We start from the raw sequence: 19,221 nt of genomic DNA on the forward strand, positions 1-19,221 counted from the left end.
ATGAGCGAGAGGGACAGTCGTCTGCGGGGGAGTTCTTTTTCTAGAACTGAGAAAATCGATTGTCTCGCACGCATGGTGGCTGCGAAGGAAAACAACATCTCGGAGAGACGCGAAGGTATAGCCATGAATCGTGTTTCAATTTCTCAAGACGAAGCTTCGCGCTCTCGAAAGATTTTGCAAAGATGCATGAAGCATCGTGTATTGTATGTCATCGCGAAAATGACATACAAGCGCGAGAACTTGGGTGAAATTTATCGCCGGGATGGGAGACGGGCCAAGGCGAGAAGAAAAGATCTCTCTGCCGATATACGAGAGCGCAAGGCGCGCAAATTTAATGGAAATACTGTGGTGATATAAAGGCTGTTTTATATATATACCTGGTGTGACAGAAATTGCAAACTTTCCACATATTATATTGATTTTCTAAATTAATTTTTCTGAAATTTTTCTGTATGAACGCCATTTCTTACTATAACTTATACAAAATTGCATCGCGAGATGTTTTTGTGATTAAATTATTATTCTGATAAACTGATATTGAAATATGACTCAATAATATACAATATTAATTAATGCAGAATTTAATTTGATAAAAACTAATGCTGTTATTTGGTTATTATTTTTATTATATCAAATATATTTAGTATTAATCTAGCATCTCTTTTTAAATCATCCACATTTTTGTAATTGTTAAATATTGCAAACGAGTCTATTACAATAAGAAAAAATAATTAAATAAATAATTATTATGCAACTTTTTTCTTAAACAAAAAGACGAGGAATTTTTAATTGTCTAACTGTGTATAATAAAAATGTCTATTGACGCCAGAATTAAAATGTTTTAAATAAATCGCGTAATAAATACAAAAAATTATGCGAATAAAGCGACGCACAAACTAACTAAGTAGATTTAAATATATTTTTATATATATTACATTTATATTATTATTTTATGTTACATTTATTATTTTTATATATAATCACAATATAATTTCATATTCTGCAGAGGGATAGAGATGACGTGACAGTCCAAGTTACATAAAATTTTAATCGGATTATAGAAATAACAGGCAAATGAAACAAGAAATGTCGAGCGTAGAAAAAGCGTCGCAATGCTTGAAAGTTAATGCATATTATTTTATTTTGTCGTAAAAGGATATCGAAGGCCAAAGTTTCAATTTAAATGCTGAACGGGGAGAGAGAAGTTCGCTCGGAATTTCTAGAAGAGCTCGCAGAATTACGCAAGGCATTAAATTATTTAATTCCAATAAGAAACGGTTCTCTCTCTCTCTCTCTCTCTCTCTCTCTCTCTCTCTCTCTCTCTCTCTCTCTCTCTCTTTCTCTCTTCCTCTTCCTCTATCTTCGACAAGTTTCCTTTTTACAAAGGTAACTTACTCGTTCGCCTTCTCCACCAAAGTCGTATAATTGTTAATTAACTAAAAGCATCGAAGGAACCGTCATTAAAGGAAGTGACCTAAAAGACAAGCAAGAGCCAACGTGTGTTTACATGTGTAAGTGCGTAAGAAACTCAAAAGCGTTTGAGACAAAATTTCTCTCGTGTTTCTTCGCGATCGAGTTTCAAATGAAAGTTCTTCGTGTTTCAAATTAAATTAGATATCATTAATAATAAGATACCGATATGTCGAAAAACTGGGAATTGGATATTAAATTCAGCCCAAAATTTTGCTTAATCGGAAGAAATCTCTTCTAAAAAGCGGTGGACCAGAGATGCCTCATATGATACCATTATTATCATATCCTGCGACATGTCAACGAATATTCTCGCCTTCATAAATGATCGTCTGGCTAATTGACCGACGAAGCACCGCCATTTTTCGTCCAGACAAAAACTTGTTGAAAAGTCCCATTTCATCTCCGTTTCGCGTCAGTTCTCGTGCCAATTTTGCGGTGCTCGCTCATTACTCGAAACAAAATGTACGCAGACGTGCGTAAATTCGCGAACGGTTCCGCGCGGGAACAAAGGTCGCCCTTAATTCCCGACTAAATGTCCCGTACGTTGGCGCGTCTCCGCACACGTCGTCGACATTCGGACCGTCGAAATGGCGTAAATTCATTAAGTCTAATCCGCGCTAGTCTAAATCGCGCCCACGCTGTCGTTCCCTCTTGTTGTCGCGCGCGGAAAATTTACATTTAACGACCGGCTTACACGATCGTAGATAGAATGGACGAAATTAACGTTCCCGGTCCGGGAGGTAGGGATTAAAAGAGTCATGGGAATACAGGCGTTTTCGAAAACGCAATGATAATAAACGAGGAAAGTTCCGCTCGCGATATTTGTTTTCGGGATGACAAATGCGCGTTGATGATTCCGAAATGACGCACGAAATTACGAAATTATTCCGGGCATTTCCATTCAATCAAGTCGCGCGAAGTGCCGTCGATGGTGATAATCGAATTTCCGGCAAATTAGAAAATCTCTTCTTAAAGAACGAGGCGTTGTTTAACATCCAGAAAATTGCTTCTGTTCACGGTTCATTCGTCCGATTCAACATCACACATAAATACACACACTCATCAGCGTTACAGCATCACTCGATTAAACTAATTAACATAAAACCCGCATCGAGACGCTGCTCTCGTTGCAAAATAAATACAACGCAAACTTTATCGCGCATAAAATAAAAGAGGTCACGTACCAATCTCTCGCACCTATAGAATGCCGCTATTAACATATTAACATAGCGATAAGAGTATCGTTATATATCCACGTTCAATGTAACACTAATTTTTCTAATGTTTTTGAGCTAAAGTTTAAAGAGATAAAGATAGATGAATCCAACGGTGAAGTTCCTTCCTCGCGTTTAAAAGCGAATGAGAAAGTTGAAGAAGAGAGGAAAGCAAGAATAGCAACTATCAAGATGTAATAGAGATATGAGGGGAAGTAAGAAAGAGAGAGAGAGAGAGAGAGAGAGAATAAAGGACAGAAGTAAGAAAAAGACTAATTTCTCGGCGACGTTGACCGTTAATCGTACCGGAATTAAAGGAACAAGGAGGCACCCTAGATAAAGGCAAGAAGCAGGGGAACATAAGGGATTACGCAGACTCGAATGCTACCTCCCCTTTAGGCCAACCCTCCGCTCTCGTTTCGTCTCGACTACCCCTTCCGGCTCGGCTTTATACGAGCTTCCCTTACCCCCTTCTTTCGCCCTCTTCCCGCGGTATTCTTTGAATTCACGTCGAGGAGAAATTTATACGAAAACTTGACAATGCTTTCGGTCTGTGGCCCCGTCGCCTCTCAAGCCCTCTTCTCGCTCGCCTATCCCTCTCCGACGTGCTTTCGTGAGGGCGCGCAAGTACACACATACACATTCGCGCGTGCAAAAGGGTGGAGAGCGTCTTCAACTTGGCGGAAAAACTCGCGGATGATGTTTGGCGCGCGGCTTTCGACCGCGACTATGAATTATATTCGTTTTATTAGACTTTTCCCCTCCATTTCCACTTTTGATCCTCGACGTCGCAACGGCTATTAACGATGAGTAAACTCCGCGAGGACTTTACAGCTTAAAACTTATCATTTTCACAGCGGCGTCCTTATATATATATATATATTCCTTGTCCGATTTTCGAAATTATGAACAGCGAGATAAGCGTCTGTGCCCAAACTCTCTGCTTTTATCCCCCGTTGTCATTGTAGCGGGACGTAAAATTTGGCGCGGTTCAAGGAAGCTGGAAGGAAGACCTTGTTAGAGGAGTTTGGCGAGAAGCCTCGTTACAGGACTCATTTAACGAGAATGCATCTCGTAGAGAGGACTCTAAGTCTCTTGTCGCTCGGACACACAGAACAAGTTCTTGATTCATCTTCCGCAAATATTTTTATTTTTTTTTTTTTTATTAAGTGGAAAAGAAAGCCCTTACTCACATTACGTTATATCTTCTTCATGAAACTGCTGTCTCTCATATTTCTTCATATATTATGGTTAGTTTTAGTACTTACCGTAAAAAAAGAATTACAATTGCAAGTGATCTCTTATCTTCTTTTTTTAAATAAAAGAATTAAATTAGAATAAGAATGTTAAATATGCACTTTTCTCATTTAAATTATTCTGATACTAATATATAGTTATTACAAACACATTTCAAAATAATGCACGTCATAATTCGAATCAGAATAATATAACATCATTTATCATTTTATAATATTATATGTATTAAATTAAAATTAAAATATACATAATATACATAAATAAATTTATTAAAATATTAAATACTGTGTGCATCACATATATGTATATATATATATGTGTGTGTGTGTGTGTATGTGTGATAATTTTATATAAAAAAGCAGCCTTTGAAATGTGAGTTATTCGTGTTCGTCGATCGCGCTATTTTGAAGGGAACAAAGGCAGCCGCCCGTCATCGACGGATCAAAGTCAATGTCCTTTGCAGCAGTTAATACGTTTACGAGCTTCTTAGTTCCATTAACTAGACAGAATCAACGACGGCGTTCACCTCAAGGTTTCCCGGCGCGTAACTAAAGAGCCAACTACGAATCCCGCAGTTCGCGTCTCCTCGAGAAGTCGGGTTGAGACTTAATCGCAGCAAGAACACGTCAGATGCGGAAGGACTTCTATTATAGTTTTAGAGCGGTACGAGCTGTGTAGCAAGCGAAACAACGTAATCACGGCAAACGTGCGCACGTGACACTACTGTTTTTCAATTGCAAAGTAAAAAAAAGTGTATAACTAAACATGCTTCAGTTCAAATATGGAAATCAGATCTTTTATTCATGCTATTTGTCACTTTTACCATTTTATCCGACATTTGTACGCATACATAAAATGCATTAATATCGCAAAAATACAGCCGAAAATAACTCTGGAATTGAAGATATCAAGCAAATCTTTTCAAAGAGAAGCAAGTAATATTATTTTTACAGGAAAAAGTAAAAAAATATCAGTAAAATGAAAATATAATATAAACTTTTCTCTATCTTATCTTGCGAAGAACTTTTATGGTATTGACATATTAAATAATATTTTACTTTCCCCGAGAAATAAGTTGCGATATCTTTAAAGATTCAAGAATAATGTACGAGGATGATATTTTCAGAAATGCTCGATTTTTTGTAGTGACAAGAAAAATTTTACTCTAAGACAATTGCATATTTCTCGTAGCCATTTTATCGCATCGTATCGTTTCATTTTTAAACGCGTTCAATTAACGCGCTTAATTAATACGTTTACGCTCGCGGTAAAAACTTTTAGCGCGATTATAAAAGTACGTCGAATTCGCTTTTTCGTTAAATTCTAGGGAAGCAGTGTTAAAAGGCAGTCGCCCATTATTACTATCACGAGCGACAATAATTATCTTAACGTTGCTGGAGCGTGGCAAAGTACGAATTAATTTGTCGGCAATTGCTTGCGCGAGGAAAATCAAGAGTTCGAAATTATTCTCTCTATGTAACACTTACTAAAGAAATTAAAAAAAAATAAATTGTCCCTTTACTTATATTTTATATTTTATATATCTCATATTTTATATTTAACGAACGAAGCGAAATTCGTTCAAGGATATAAATTTATTGGGGGGAAAAAGATAAGAGGCACAGCAACCGTTGTACAATCACCATCGCACTATATAATCCAACAAGCAATCTTGATTTTAAGCAATGAATTATGAGTATTGTCGCGAGAAGTCCTCTCTTTGTTAGAGTTATATGCGTGAAAACGGGGCGAGCCCATGACTTTCAGTTTCATTACCCCCAGGCAGCTATTAATTATCCGCAGTATCGACAATCGATTCTCACTGAACGGAGTCGCGAACAAGAAAACGGAGAACGGCTAGAAATGGGAATCGCGTTTTCGTCGTTTCGCGCTTCGACGATAACGCATACCGCCGTTTCTTTTGCGAATCGTCAGTAATGCCGACGATAACTTTGGCGATTTAGCTCGTTGCTCGCAGTTGAATTCGCCTCATCCGGCGCTCGTCGTTCCCTTCGAGTTTCTTTCTCCGCGTACGAGCATCTCGCAAAACTTTGTATCCCTCGCATCCCTCGTATCCGCATTATTATGCGCTATAAATATGCGAAACTCAGCGCGGAAAAAAGATAAACAACAGAACAATGTAAGTTTCGCAGGAAGCGGTATACGCGACATGTGCCTTTCAACATTTTTCTGTTTCGCCACTATTGCGGTAATATTTTTTAATTGTTTTGTTTTGTTTTGTTCCCAGCTATTTTTTAACTTTAATCTATGATAACGAAACATTAGTTTTCAATTTTCTGCTTTTATTACTGCTATTTGACTACTTAATCTTTTATCATGTCGAATGTCTCAAAATTTACAATCTTTTATAGTCTCTTTTAAAGTTGCACAACTCAAGTTTCTTTTAGAGTTGCGCAAGACAATATTCGTAAAAATATTATTGTATTGATATCGAAAATTTTCGAAAACTTAAATCTTATTTTGGTCTTCAGTGAATCTGTAGCAAAAATCTCGTCTTATTTCGATTTTATTAAAAATTTTTATCTAATACCAAACGATTATAAAATAATATTTAACATAAGCTTTTTATAATATATTTTAAAATAATTATTGCTATTTATGTCATTCGCTTATTTTCCAAAATGATATATATATATATATATACGTCTTCTTTATGAGAAGTTGCATATAATGATGCTAGAATGCAAATGCAATTCACACACACATAAGAAGAGAATCGCGTAAATGTGCAATACACAAAATTTTATGTAGTTAAATAATTGTATAAAATTTTATATTGTTTATTTTTTATTGTTAATAATTATTTCTAAATTTGTTAATATAAATATTTTTATATATAAAATATTTTAAGTTTGTATATAATATAATATGATTCTTTCTCATCTAATTTACAAATACACATATTTTAGCTTTTTAAAGATCAATAATCTTGATAAGGACAATCTTTTAATAATGATCGTGGTATTGTCTTGATAACTAATGGAAAATTTAGTCTTGATCTTGTCTCGAATTTATTAAGACTTCGTATCTCGTGCAATCCTAGTTTCTTTAAATGCTTAATTAAAATAATAATAAATAAATCATCTAAAATTAAATAATTATATATGAGAAAACTTTTAGAAAATACATTTTTCGTTAATGTTTCTCTTATCAATCATATCGGAAAATTATGATTTTATTTGATTTACTATAAAATCGTAAAACCACACGAAATCTGATGAGCATCGCGAAGAGAGTTGTGACTTGGTGAGTTGTTTATGACAACTGTAGAAGCTAAGAAAATCCCCCAAAGGCTCGCCAAGTATCCCTGTGTCTTTGGGCTCGCAACCACTCCACCATGTACACTATATACGCGGAAAATCTTACGTACCCGGGCGTTAACGTGTTTTATGGTGGTCGAAAGGAGGGCAAACAAAAGTTTGCTCTGCAGAGCGTCGCAGTGACGTCGCGAAGGAGCTCTCATTCCTTCTAACCCTCCTTCTACGAGAGGTCGCACTTCCATCCGCGTTAGTTGTAATTTTCCGCGGACAGGTTGCAGCCACCGTACCGTTCGTTTCCGCTACATGCACTACTAGCGTAATGCACTTTCTAAGAGACGCTTAAATAGTCGTTAACACGCGCGATTGTCTAACTTCACCCGGATGTGTTCACCCGCATCGAAAAGTCTTACACGTGTGCGAAACGAGAAGATTTATGTCCCAGTTAATTGCAAAGCTTATATTTGCAACGTTTGAAATGTGAGCTTGAACAATGTTAACGCGAAAAGATGTAAGAGAAATGAATAGAAATATAACGCAAAAAAATATAAAATATATAAAAATATATCTTTAAAGATATATAGATTTAAATACAAATATATTAATTAAACTTGTGAAAAGAAATGTTTCAATATGTTAACAAGATATTTGTTATTGGATATACAAAAATGTTTATAACTTGTGCTTCATTTTAATATTGCCCAAGAAAAAAAATATCTTTTCATCTCTTACGACTCATAAAATTACAGTCGCGAGTAATTATTTATTCCCATAAACGTACGCGGTCACTGGACAACAGCGTGTAATCTCTACGGCAGAGATATTAACTAGATTAATTAATTTAACGAAGCAAATATCTCGAATGTATGTACGATACTACTACTGACTCAAAAAGCTCTCTTTGCTCCATGAGCCGAGATCTGTTACGCAAACTTGATCTCCACACATATTACCCGCCCTAAGCCATGAGAAAATAAAATAAAATCAAACTACTCAATTATGTACTTATTAAAACTAAAATAAAATTTAAATTATGACAATTAAATTGCTAAAAAAAAGGCTACATGTATGTAATTTTAGCATACATTTTTTTAAAACAACAACCTGCTCTCACAAACTAAAACAAATATGTCGCAATATATTTATCATACTGTTAAAATACTCAATTATATTTCTAACTTCACAGTTATTCAATTATAACAACGATCTCCACGACGAAATTAATAATTTATTGAAATCGATAGAGCTAGAGAGCAAATAGAAAATTTTAGAATCAAAGTTATACTGGCAATTAAATTGCTAAAAAGAGACTGTACATATATAATTTTAATAATTGTTTAAAAACAACTTTGTTATCACAAATTAAAATGGATATGTCGTAATATATTTATCACACTGTTGAAATTCATATTCCTAGCTTCTGGGTTGTTAATTATAACAACGATCTCCGCGACGAGATTAATAATTTATCGAGATCGATAAAGAGCAAATAGAAAATTTTAGAACCAGAGTTATAATTAAATTGCTAATAAAAGGCTCTGGAAAAGGGCTATACGTATATAATTTTAGGAATTTTTTGAAACAATCGATAGAGATGAAGAATAAATAAAACATTTATGACACGGGCTCTCTTTCTTTCAGACCACGTGCCTAACAGAACTGCCAGATGTGGCGCCGTGCAACGGCACCGTACGGCTACCGCCGCCGTGCGAGGATTCGCCCAGCAGCGGCAGCAGCAAGGATCGCAGAGACGAGAGTCCTCGCAGGAGATGTCGGCTGTTGGCGCCTGTCCTGTTCTTAGTGGCCGTCCTGCTCCTCGGAGGTCTCTGTCTGCCGTTTCTACTTCAATCCGCGCCTGCCACGCACCAGCAGAGGCTGGACGTGATCAGGAGGATCCTCACTGAAGTGCCTCTGATCGACGGGTGAGCGTTTGTTATTCGATATGCGATTGACCGTAGAAAATGAGTTTCGATTTATGTGGGTGAAAACGTCGAAAAGATATCAATTACTTCATGTTTTCCAACATCCCACGCAGCTTCGCGTAATTTCCCAGAACACGTGTATCTCATTAATATCAAATTATTGTTCCCAAATCTCGTATATTATATCGCGCAATGGATGGCTTTCTCTCCTTCTCTCTTCGAGACAAGAATCTGTTTGGATTCAATGCTCGCTCCAATTACATTATAATTTGCAGAATCATATACATATATGACGCATTTCGCAAACTGTTCAAGTATGCAATAATATTAGGAGTGTATAATATTTGATACTCGGTATTTGAACAAAAAATATCATAGTCTAGTACGTGTTATAAATTTAAAAATTAATAAAGAATCTGATACTGAAATATTATAATATTGCTCGATAAGTCGCATTTCGATTTTCGCAGGCACAACGATTTGCCCTGGAACGTCAGAAAGTTCGTACACAATCAACTTGGCGAGGTCAACCTGAGCAGCGACCTCGGCAGGGTCGACCCTTGGGCCAGATCAGACTGGAGTCACACGGACATCCCTAGATTACGCGCTGGCCTCGTCGGTGCACAGGTAAACCCAACATGGCATTCATTAAGTTTCCCTACTTTTTCTCTTCCTCGGTCGTTACTTTTATCCCGCTCTTCTAGCGAAGAAATATACCCCTATTATAGATATACTTTTACTTTTACTTATTACAATATTTACTCACACAATTTTTATATTGATTTATATTATCGTTTATGAAACAAACATAGCAAAAAAGCAATTTTGTTAAAGAACGATTTAAATCTTGAGGAGCATCAATCAAATATTAATTTCCCACACTGGCAGTTGGGCGAAAATAGAACTAAAATTATCTGCTTTCTATTGCCATTAACACAAATCAGAGTAAACTTTTTATGGAATATCATCGGAAAATCGACCTAAATAGACTTTGATTTATACATGTGTGTGTATGTGTTAAGAAAATCAACGGTGTTTGATGTACGGAAATTTCAACAGAACCGAAACTATTTGATGCAGCGAGTTTATGCTCGTGACTGCTCTAAAGGTGATCCAACTGCTGGCAATTAGATACGAGCGGGAAGCAATCCAACTTAGACAAAGACACGACATATGGCATCTCGTCTACGGCAAAGCAATCTTATCGACAACGAATAGACCCATCATTAACGTAGAAACGTATCTCAATCGGATCCACGCGCAAAAGCCGCCAATTATCGATATTATATACAAATGGAATCGCTACTCGCAAGTTGCTAGTATTTGCTAAAACGACTATGTAACACGTAAACAATTCCAATTCATTATCAGTTTCATCTGTAGCCATCCATTGTAACGAATTGCCATTGATCGGCATATCCCGCGTCTGTAATTCTACTCGACTACGAGCGCGCCAATCCAATCAGATCGTGCCAAACGGTGTGTCGAAATGCCTTCCCAGGATGATTTGCATGCACACGATAAAACAGAAAATTTACTCGCTCGCAACGCCACTTGGAGTGGCTGATCAGAAGCTAACTAATGGCTTTGAGCGGCTCGCCGTCGAAAATCGCCAAACGGTCGATCGTAGACTCCCTCGATTTGCCGTGATAATTGTGGACGAATCGGGTATCATTAACAGTCAATTGACTGCGTATCCTCAATTTACCACCGACGATTGTCGATGAAACACGAGAATGTTCAATCGAGCGTGAATTCTTAACGAATCCAGCTGATGGCCAAGTGGATCAGCTGATTCTCCTGACAATCGCGAGACCGCGTCATCATCGCGCGATCGATCGCACTTGTCATCGTAAAAAGCTTCATGCGATATATATATATTAAGACTTCCCAATAAATCCGAAATTCTCAGCGTCTGGCTTCACGTCGTTGCTCTCAATCGCCGGTCTTGTATCTCGATAAGTTACGATCATTGAAACGGGTCAACAAGTGAGCACTAACTCTTATCGGAACCAGGAATCCCGCCTGTTCGATCCCGCTGTCTCTTGCCGAGATATTGGCAATCGACAAAGACAGACGAAAGAAGGATCATTTATCTACCTCGAGTCTTCATCGCCGCGTCTACGGGATGTCCTGAAAAAATATCTATCGATCTCGAGAAATTTTGGAAAAGTTTCAAGTCTAGAATCCATACACGTACTCATCACGTGCGTGATTAATTTCTATGATTTTTTTAATTGTTAAAAAATTTAAATTTAAAAAAATTCAATTCTATCAAAATATATGTTATAATTTAAGGAATAATGGCTTTCTTCACATTCATCTTTCTGACGTACGTTAATTACACTATTAATTAATATAATAAAATTAATATAATAAACCTTATCGTATTTGCGGTATTTTTATTCGAGCAGTAGAAAATAGATTTCTTTGATCTCTGGAAACTATTGATTGTCAGTTTTTAATCCAATCCAGCGGACAACTATCTTTGAAATTTGCAATTAGCTGATAAAGACTGACAAAGCCGTACCGTAACTTGGAGAGTGAGAAAGAAGCCAACTGTCAAAAGCATCTATCATCTTCACTTTCCGTGTAATTCTTCGCGTGGGAGATGTCATCTTCCATGTAATTCTGCGATCGTAAAGATCGCGCTTCAATGTATTATCACAAATTCCATTTTCAATTTAATCGATACTAAAAAGATAATAGTTAAAATAAAATGGGTCAAATTAAGCAAAACGTTATATATTTTATTTTATTATATATTAGCAATTCTTTGTTTCAGCTTACAATTCATTCCTGAACATAAAATTTATAAATATGTAATAAATTTACGTATAAATTATAAATAAATAAATAAATATATATATAATAAATTTATATAAATATGTATAATGAATATATATAATAAATTTATAGTCATATAGTTTTATATTAAAAAAATGAAAGTTTGCAAGTTTTTATTAATCAATTATTGATCTTTATAGATTGCGTTAAAGTGACATGAAATTAATTAAAACGCATACTCTATTTTAATGTCAGCATAATGAATTTCACTGTGACATATAAAATAAAACGTTTATATATTATTATTAATAGCAGATAATCTGATATATAGAATAATTGTATGCAATTTTCTGCTTTGAATTAAATTTGCGAAAAAGTTAGATTTATCTCTTTATTATATATACATATATTGGCTAAAAGATAAAATTATATATTTGTCCCGCAAATAAGTTTATTCATTGGACTGAAAAGAGTAATAAGCGACATAAAAGTTTGCAATAAACGTCCTTAAATGATCTAAATTAATCCATTTATTATTGGCATATTTCCAATGCTGCATAATTTATCTATATCGGAAAATTTTATGGAAAAATAAAACGGCATTTGTATCCAATCCGATATTTATAATCTATTACTTGCGTCGCGTGACATGCTGCAGTTGATCCATAAATTTCACACTTTGATGTAATTTTATTACTTAGCGTCATCAAATACGGAACATCTTTATCTTTCGTAGGTCGTTTTAGTCTTCGTTAATCAGGAATGACACAGACAGATTAAGCGAAAGGAAATGTGAAGGAACACGTTCGAGACGATTGGAAGCAAGCGAGAATTATGCTTCAGTTTCATCGATTTATGCCGAATCCAATCTCCGGGAGCACTACGTTTATTACAGATTCTCAGCTCTTTTTAATCCCGACAATTTATTAATCGTGCTGATAGATAGACAAATAGCGGGCCGACATTCTCCTAATCATGGTTTTATATAAATCGAAAAGCTCCTTTTATCATTAACCGACTGCCGAAAAATCGATTGCTGTCAGAGAAGTTCGGTTTTTCATAAATAATTTTCATTTGGCAGTCTCTATAACGAGATGAATCAAGAATGGCCTATTTTCTCTGTGATTGAAGAGAAATCATTACGATATCGATTAAAATTTTAATATGTGTGGAGAATAATTATACAAATATTTCATTAGAGGCAGCATATTTTCCTTGTTATTAATGAAACATTTTTTGACTTTTTAAAATCTCAAAAAGAAAAGTGATTAAAATCAAATATTATATTCTAAAAATGCTATGCAAGGAATATTTTTATAATGTAAAATTTAAGAAAATATTTTTTGCTTCCCCGATAAAATATTATCCTTGAAAAAATATGAACAAAATAAAACAACGAAATATTATTCCTAAATAATAACATTTTTTGTTAAAATGTTTTATTTTTCTGGATATATTTATTTCGCAGCTTAAATCCTCAATTATGTGATTTAAAGACTATCTCAACAGAAACGAGAAACGATCGGCTGCTAATTAATTAATTGATGGATGAGAGGGAGGCTTCGCACCTCGATTTGCAGCCATATTTGCGATTAACTCTCGTCTCTTCTCATCGATACGGGCGTCGCATCCGTTCGCTCTTGGCCCGCGGAGGATATTAATGGCCCTCTGGGTGCGTTCCATGACAGAGGCAAGCCAATTTCGATCTGGATCAATGGCGACACCATAATCAGCAAAGGCCCTCGGCTGAGCCATTCACTTAGGCTGAGGTTGCTGCCGGCAATCGCTATAATACGTCACTATAGAGCCACCGATATCTAAACTTCCCCTTCCTCTCATCGTTCTCCCAATCTCTCGCATCCTGATTGCGCGTATGACTGCTTCGCGTTCGCATCGTTCCCCATCACCGGACCGCACCCGTCTTCGAGATTAAGCCAGAAATTAGATCGCACCCGAGTAAGTGGCCACTTGACGATCGCGTGACGGGAAATTATCTAGGAATCTTCGATCTCGTGCGAGAAGCGCTTCACGATGAGCGACATCAAGTAGTAAAGTAAGAGCTTGATCCGACCGTGCTTGAACTGAACGTTCGATAGTGGGAACGGTTGTAGGATATATTCTATATAAATTGCCGATGGTGAAAATGCAAGGGTGAAAAATATATTTAATACTAAATATATTAATTACCTCGAAAAGTGGACCGAATAGTGTTTGAAATGAACGATAAAAATATTTGCAAAGGATTTTTCTCCCTTTTATTAAATTATAAATTTAACATAGCATAATAATTTATTTACGTTAATTAAACTTCCACTTGAAGTATTTAATTAATTTTACGAAACAAATGTTTTATTATAGAGATTTAAAGTGATCGATTAAAATGAAATTATTTCTTCATTGTCATTATTTTCAATCACTCGCAATTAAAACTCATTTATTGATTACTTCCTCGTTTATTCGCTTCTTATGTAATATATTATGCAATTTGCTAATTATCTAAGATAATTTGCTATTTAATAACGTTTCTTAACCCTGAACAAATGTCGTCGCATTTGTTTGAATGCAAATACACGATAACGGTTGAAATTGTAATTCTTACACGTACGAATTCCATTCACCAGACGAATACTTAGCCGAGACTCGATAGCGAGGCATACCAAACGATTAGTCATAATGGGCCGACTCGTGTATATAGCTCGAAGTCAAGAACCCACGTACTCATTACGTATTCTGCCTAGACTCCAGCTGCAGTCGAAACTCGGACAAGTTTGCGCCGACACTATTTGGGCGTCGGGAAAAGAGTGGGTAGGGGGATAGGGGGAGTTCGTTGGCGAACTTGGTAACAGTGTTGCCAGTGTCAATGGGCCGGTAAGGTCGTGGGAAAACTTTAGGCTTCGATTATCGAGACAACTAATTACGCCGACTCGTGCCTCACGTGGAGAACTCGAGTTAAAATTTCTTTATGATCCTGGAGAAAGAGAGAGAGAGAGAGAGAGAAAATGTGCCTGAATTTCGACAAATATAAACAGGCAAATATAGATTTTGAAAAAACATTAAAACCACAAGAACAAAATTTCAACATTCTTATTTACTCTTCTTTTATCAAAAATATTAAATGGAACAAATTGTATATTTAAATTCTTTCTCTCTCTTTCTCTCTACATTTGAAATATATTTCAGAAAATACAACTTCTCTTATTTTTAAGTACTTCCATAACATAGTGCTAAATTACACAGCCACAAAGTTTCGCTATAAGTTGAAAAGTTTTAGTGATACAAACATTTCTTTTTGAAATATTTCACTAAAGAGTCAGTTAGTCAAGTCCCATTTATGACCCGTTTTCGTTTTAATTTTATCATATTTTTATTTGCTATTAAAATGTAACGCAAGCTTTTCCTTGTAAAAATCGACTATTGCAGAGAGCCGCTAATATTCTTTTTATTATTAACTTTCTCAACTTATGGTGGATTAGTCGTGAATTATTCGCACTTTGTTAGCGAAACATTATTATTGAATTAAGAACTAGTAATTAGTAAGCGACTTAATTAAAAATTTTACAATTTGATTTTTTATTTTATTACGTTTTTGTCGGATAAAATTTTAAATATCAACGAAAAGTTTGATACACTTGTTCGAGAAGAAAGAAGCTGCTTTATGATTAAAAGCTATTAAATTTTCGTTGTAAAGTCAGAGTTATAATCTCGTACACAAATTGTTCATTTTTCTCAAAGCATCACGCTTAAGATTTAACTAATTTGTCCTCCTGAGGAACATGTTACACTTGAGAAAAAGGCAAATTTATTCTATTAATTGTGGAATTTTACTAGCGTCACATTTCTTTTGTTCACGTTCACATATTTAATTACTTAATTAAAATTTAAAAATAATCGTAGCAATTGATAATTACAAAGAATTAAATTAAAGCTTGAGATTGTTGCTCTTAAAATCTGATTAATGATCGGAGGAATGAACAAATCATGAATAAAATGAATAAAAATAGCTCAGTCCTGTCAAAGATGTCGATACATCAATCTCTCTCCCTCAAATATCGGATTACAGACAAAAATGTCAACCAACCTATCACTTGTCTCTCTTGTCATCTGTCTCTCATTTGACTTTGTACGTTTACCTGCGGCTTCATCACATTCGTCATTATCCAAATCATGCGATGTTACACTGTATTTTATTTATTGAGACTTTAATCGCATTAAATTATTTAATTTTGTCATATATTTCACCACTGCAGTTAAATTAAATCCTTATAGCCATTGCCGTAACTGATCTGCCCTTTGCAATTACAATGCAATCTGCTAAATATAGTGATTAAGTTTTAATTGGTTTCACTAATTCGACTACAATAACAGTGGAACGAAAAATTGTTCGATACGCCAATTTTTGTAGCGATCCAATTCACGCAAAGTACAAAAATCGACGAAACATCGAAATTGCACGATACAATGACGATATCAACCGGATGGCAGATGTCGATACGTCAATCACTTTTGAAAATCATCAGAATTTAGCTCATGTCCCTGTTCACCTTTCTACGGAGGAGAGACTCTGAAGATCGACTATCTTTGACAAACAATAGTCTTCTCTGAGCAATGCACAAAATATATTTCATCCTCATTGTTTAATTACATCAAAGTTATAATACATGATACATTATAATTACTAACAAATAAGTAAGTAAAATTATCATTAATGATATTATTTTATTACCACCATTTAATAAATTTTTAATTATATTTTTTAAGCATATGTATATAATATTAAATATCATATCATTTTTAATAAATATTTTCTGCATTATAAATAAATTTTTTCTAATCCCTCTTATTGTCTATATTAATATATGAAAAATTAAAGACATTTATACATCGCGGATAAGGAAGATACTCTTTGGTAACCAGTCTGATCGATTGCGATCGTCAAGTTTTACGAAAATCGGTGGTAGCGGCGACAGGTGTCGATATGTCAATCAATTCGATAGATCGATAGGATTCGGCATATGCGTCCTCAGCCAATGAGGAACGCCACGTGCGATATACGAGGGGACGAGGTGGATGCGAATTGGCCGTTATTACGAGACGGGTATTATAGTGGGTGTGCTGCAGATACACGCAGGACTGGTTTACGCGGCTCCATTTATAGCGAACGTCGGTATACCACTACGATAATTAGGTCATATTGGATAATAACGCCCCACCTGGTCATTCCAAGGGAGAAGACCCTTGTGGATCTCCCGGAGGTATTCTCGAAAAGAGGGATATTAGAATCAATGAATCCCTCGATTAATTTGCGTCCATGAGCGATTAATAATTAGATAGTTGAACAGAAGGTGAATTAAATTCTTTTGAAGAAAGGGAAGGTCGATATTTAATTTTACGACTGATAAAAATGCTGCTCTATTGGGGTATTTCATATAATATTATGTGTCTGTTCTTTTTTTATAGACATAGAAATGATGTGTAATACATTGGCATTGCGTTGTATTTTCTAATTTTTACTCCCGACTGCTGCCAACCTACGGTTGGTAAAAAAATGGAGGGAGTATGCGTTTCGATTGATTGTAACGGATGTTCTCGATAACTATAACGTAGTTCGATATCATCTTTTGCACATCAATTTCTTATTAATCAAGGAAGGTTTCAAGCATATAATTATTCTTAAAGTTTAACTTGACTAGAAAACATTTCATGGCAATTTACTAAAGTTTTCGTTTAATCACGATTGAACTTGAAGTAACATATTGCTACGTAGGATCAATGACGTTCAAATGACGTTGTTATTGATCAAATATCGGAGAAGAATACTATCCGCGAACGACTATAAACGAGCGAAGAATGATGGTCGTGCAAAAAGCTGTTTCATTTGGACCATCTCGAGTTCGGATGTACTATTATCGGCGAATTAGCGGAGCGTATCCACTTCCTCCTTCCCCTTGTCTGTGAAACTGACTCGACTGCGAAGCTACCGGCTATTTTTCCGTTGTTCCTTCTATTTCCCGACCGTAAAACGCGCCGTGCTAATAACGAGCCGCGTGTTTTATCGCGCGTCGTTCGTAAAGGGTATTGATTGTCCAGGCTTCCTGCCAAAAACTTCATTTCCGGTATCACGCGAAGGATGACGACTTATGTCGATCGCTTTTTCAAGCGATCGGGTACGTGACATCGGAGAGGATGCAAACATTTTTTTTTTAATGGCTCGATCTCGTTGCATAAATTTGGAATAACAGCATTGAAAAGATTATCTCGTTTTTCTCGCGTTAAAATGTGAGAAAGAAATAGAGAAAAGATGATCTCTTTACCGCTATTATTCTTCTTGGCTATGTAAGAACAAACCAAATCGTTGTTTACCTCGATCTGTAACTTGGCACTGAAGCCATTTGCTTTAAAGTCGCAAATAAAATTCTGGTAAAATTCGATTTTCGATTTCTTGTGTTGGGATAACAAGGATCCAGACAGAACCTAAGAGAAATATGGACCAAAAGTTCTAATTCTCTTCTTACTGATCTAAGAGAGTACCCGACCAAATCTCGGCAAGAACCAGAAAAATATCACTTCCTCGACAATTACAAGCACCTAAATTATTTTTCTCTCGTTTAATTAAAATTACGTGACGCGTGTAATTACCAATCGATTTTATTCGTCAATAATTTTTTCAATTGTTCCGCATGATTGGAATAAATTGCAGAAAGGCATTTCAAACATTTTTATCGAAAAAATTAGTTTGCTTTATATGCTTATATTATGAGAATCGTTCAAAGCACACTCATATAGAATTCTCAAGTATGCATGCAGAATACGAGGGGTACTCATTTCAATGTTTGTATAAGGAACGAGGAAACATGGTCGGAAGGGTAGGTTAGCAAAAAGGGATAGCAGTCTTGAAACTTCCACCGAGAGTTACATGCCTTCTGCTCCTGATGTTACCTCTCTGCGAATTTATTTATATGAAATTCACTGGCCCTCTCACTTGTCAGTTATAAGAACTGCCTGCTCAAACTAAGCCCCAGTTCGACATCGTCTAATAAATAACTAAACTTATATATAGAAATATTTATACCACATGATACATATGCGGGAGGCCTATGAATAGAAAATTTTTTTTACAAATCTTTATGTGTACCATGTATAAGTAAATTCAAGGATTTTTCAAGCAATCTGTTACGCAAAAACTGCGCAAAAATCGCTTTCTGTGTAACATCGAAATTTTATCAAAATCTCGCTTTGTAAAAATATGTAATAATGATTACATTCATTCTCCATTAGCAAATAGATTCTTCG

The 19,221-nt window shown here is 35.5% G+C and overlaps 1 protein-coding gene across 6 annotated transcripts in view; it reads left to right on the forward strand.

Moving 5' to 3' along the window:
- The window catches only part of LOC145966256 (dipeptidase 1), a 133,408-nt gene that overhangs the window by 70,996 nt on the left and 43,191 nt on the right, over positions 1-19,221 (forward strand). For all 6 annotated transcript variants that reach the window (XR_014437002.1, XM_083090220.1, XM_083090219.1 and 3 more), the window contains 2 exons: positions 8,864-9,144; positions 9,615-9,771. Coding sequence is in view for 5 of the 6 variants with exons in the window: in XM_083090220.1 (XP_082946346.1) it covers positions 8,864-9,144; positions 9,615-9,771 (438 nt within the window). In the remaining variant the exon portion in view is untranslated. The remainder of the gene's footprint in view (positions 1-8,863; positions 9,145-9,614; positions 9,772-19,221) is intronic.

This window comes from Camponotus vicinus, unplaced genomic scaffold (genome assembly GCF_025532165.1).
Source record: "Camponotus vicinus isolate PSW18456_S1 unplaced genomic scaffold, iyCamVici1.0 SCAF_2, whole genome shotgun sequence".
Classification (NCBI taxonomy): domain Eukaryota; kingdom Metazoa; phylum Arthropoda; class Insecta; order Hymenoptera; family Formicidae; genus Camponotus; species Camponotus vicinus.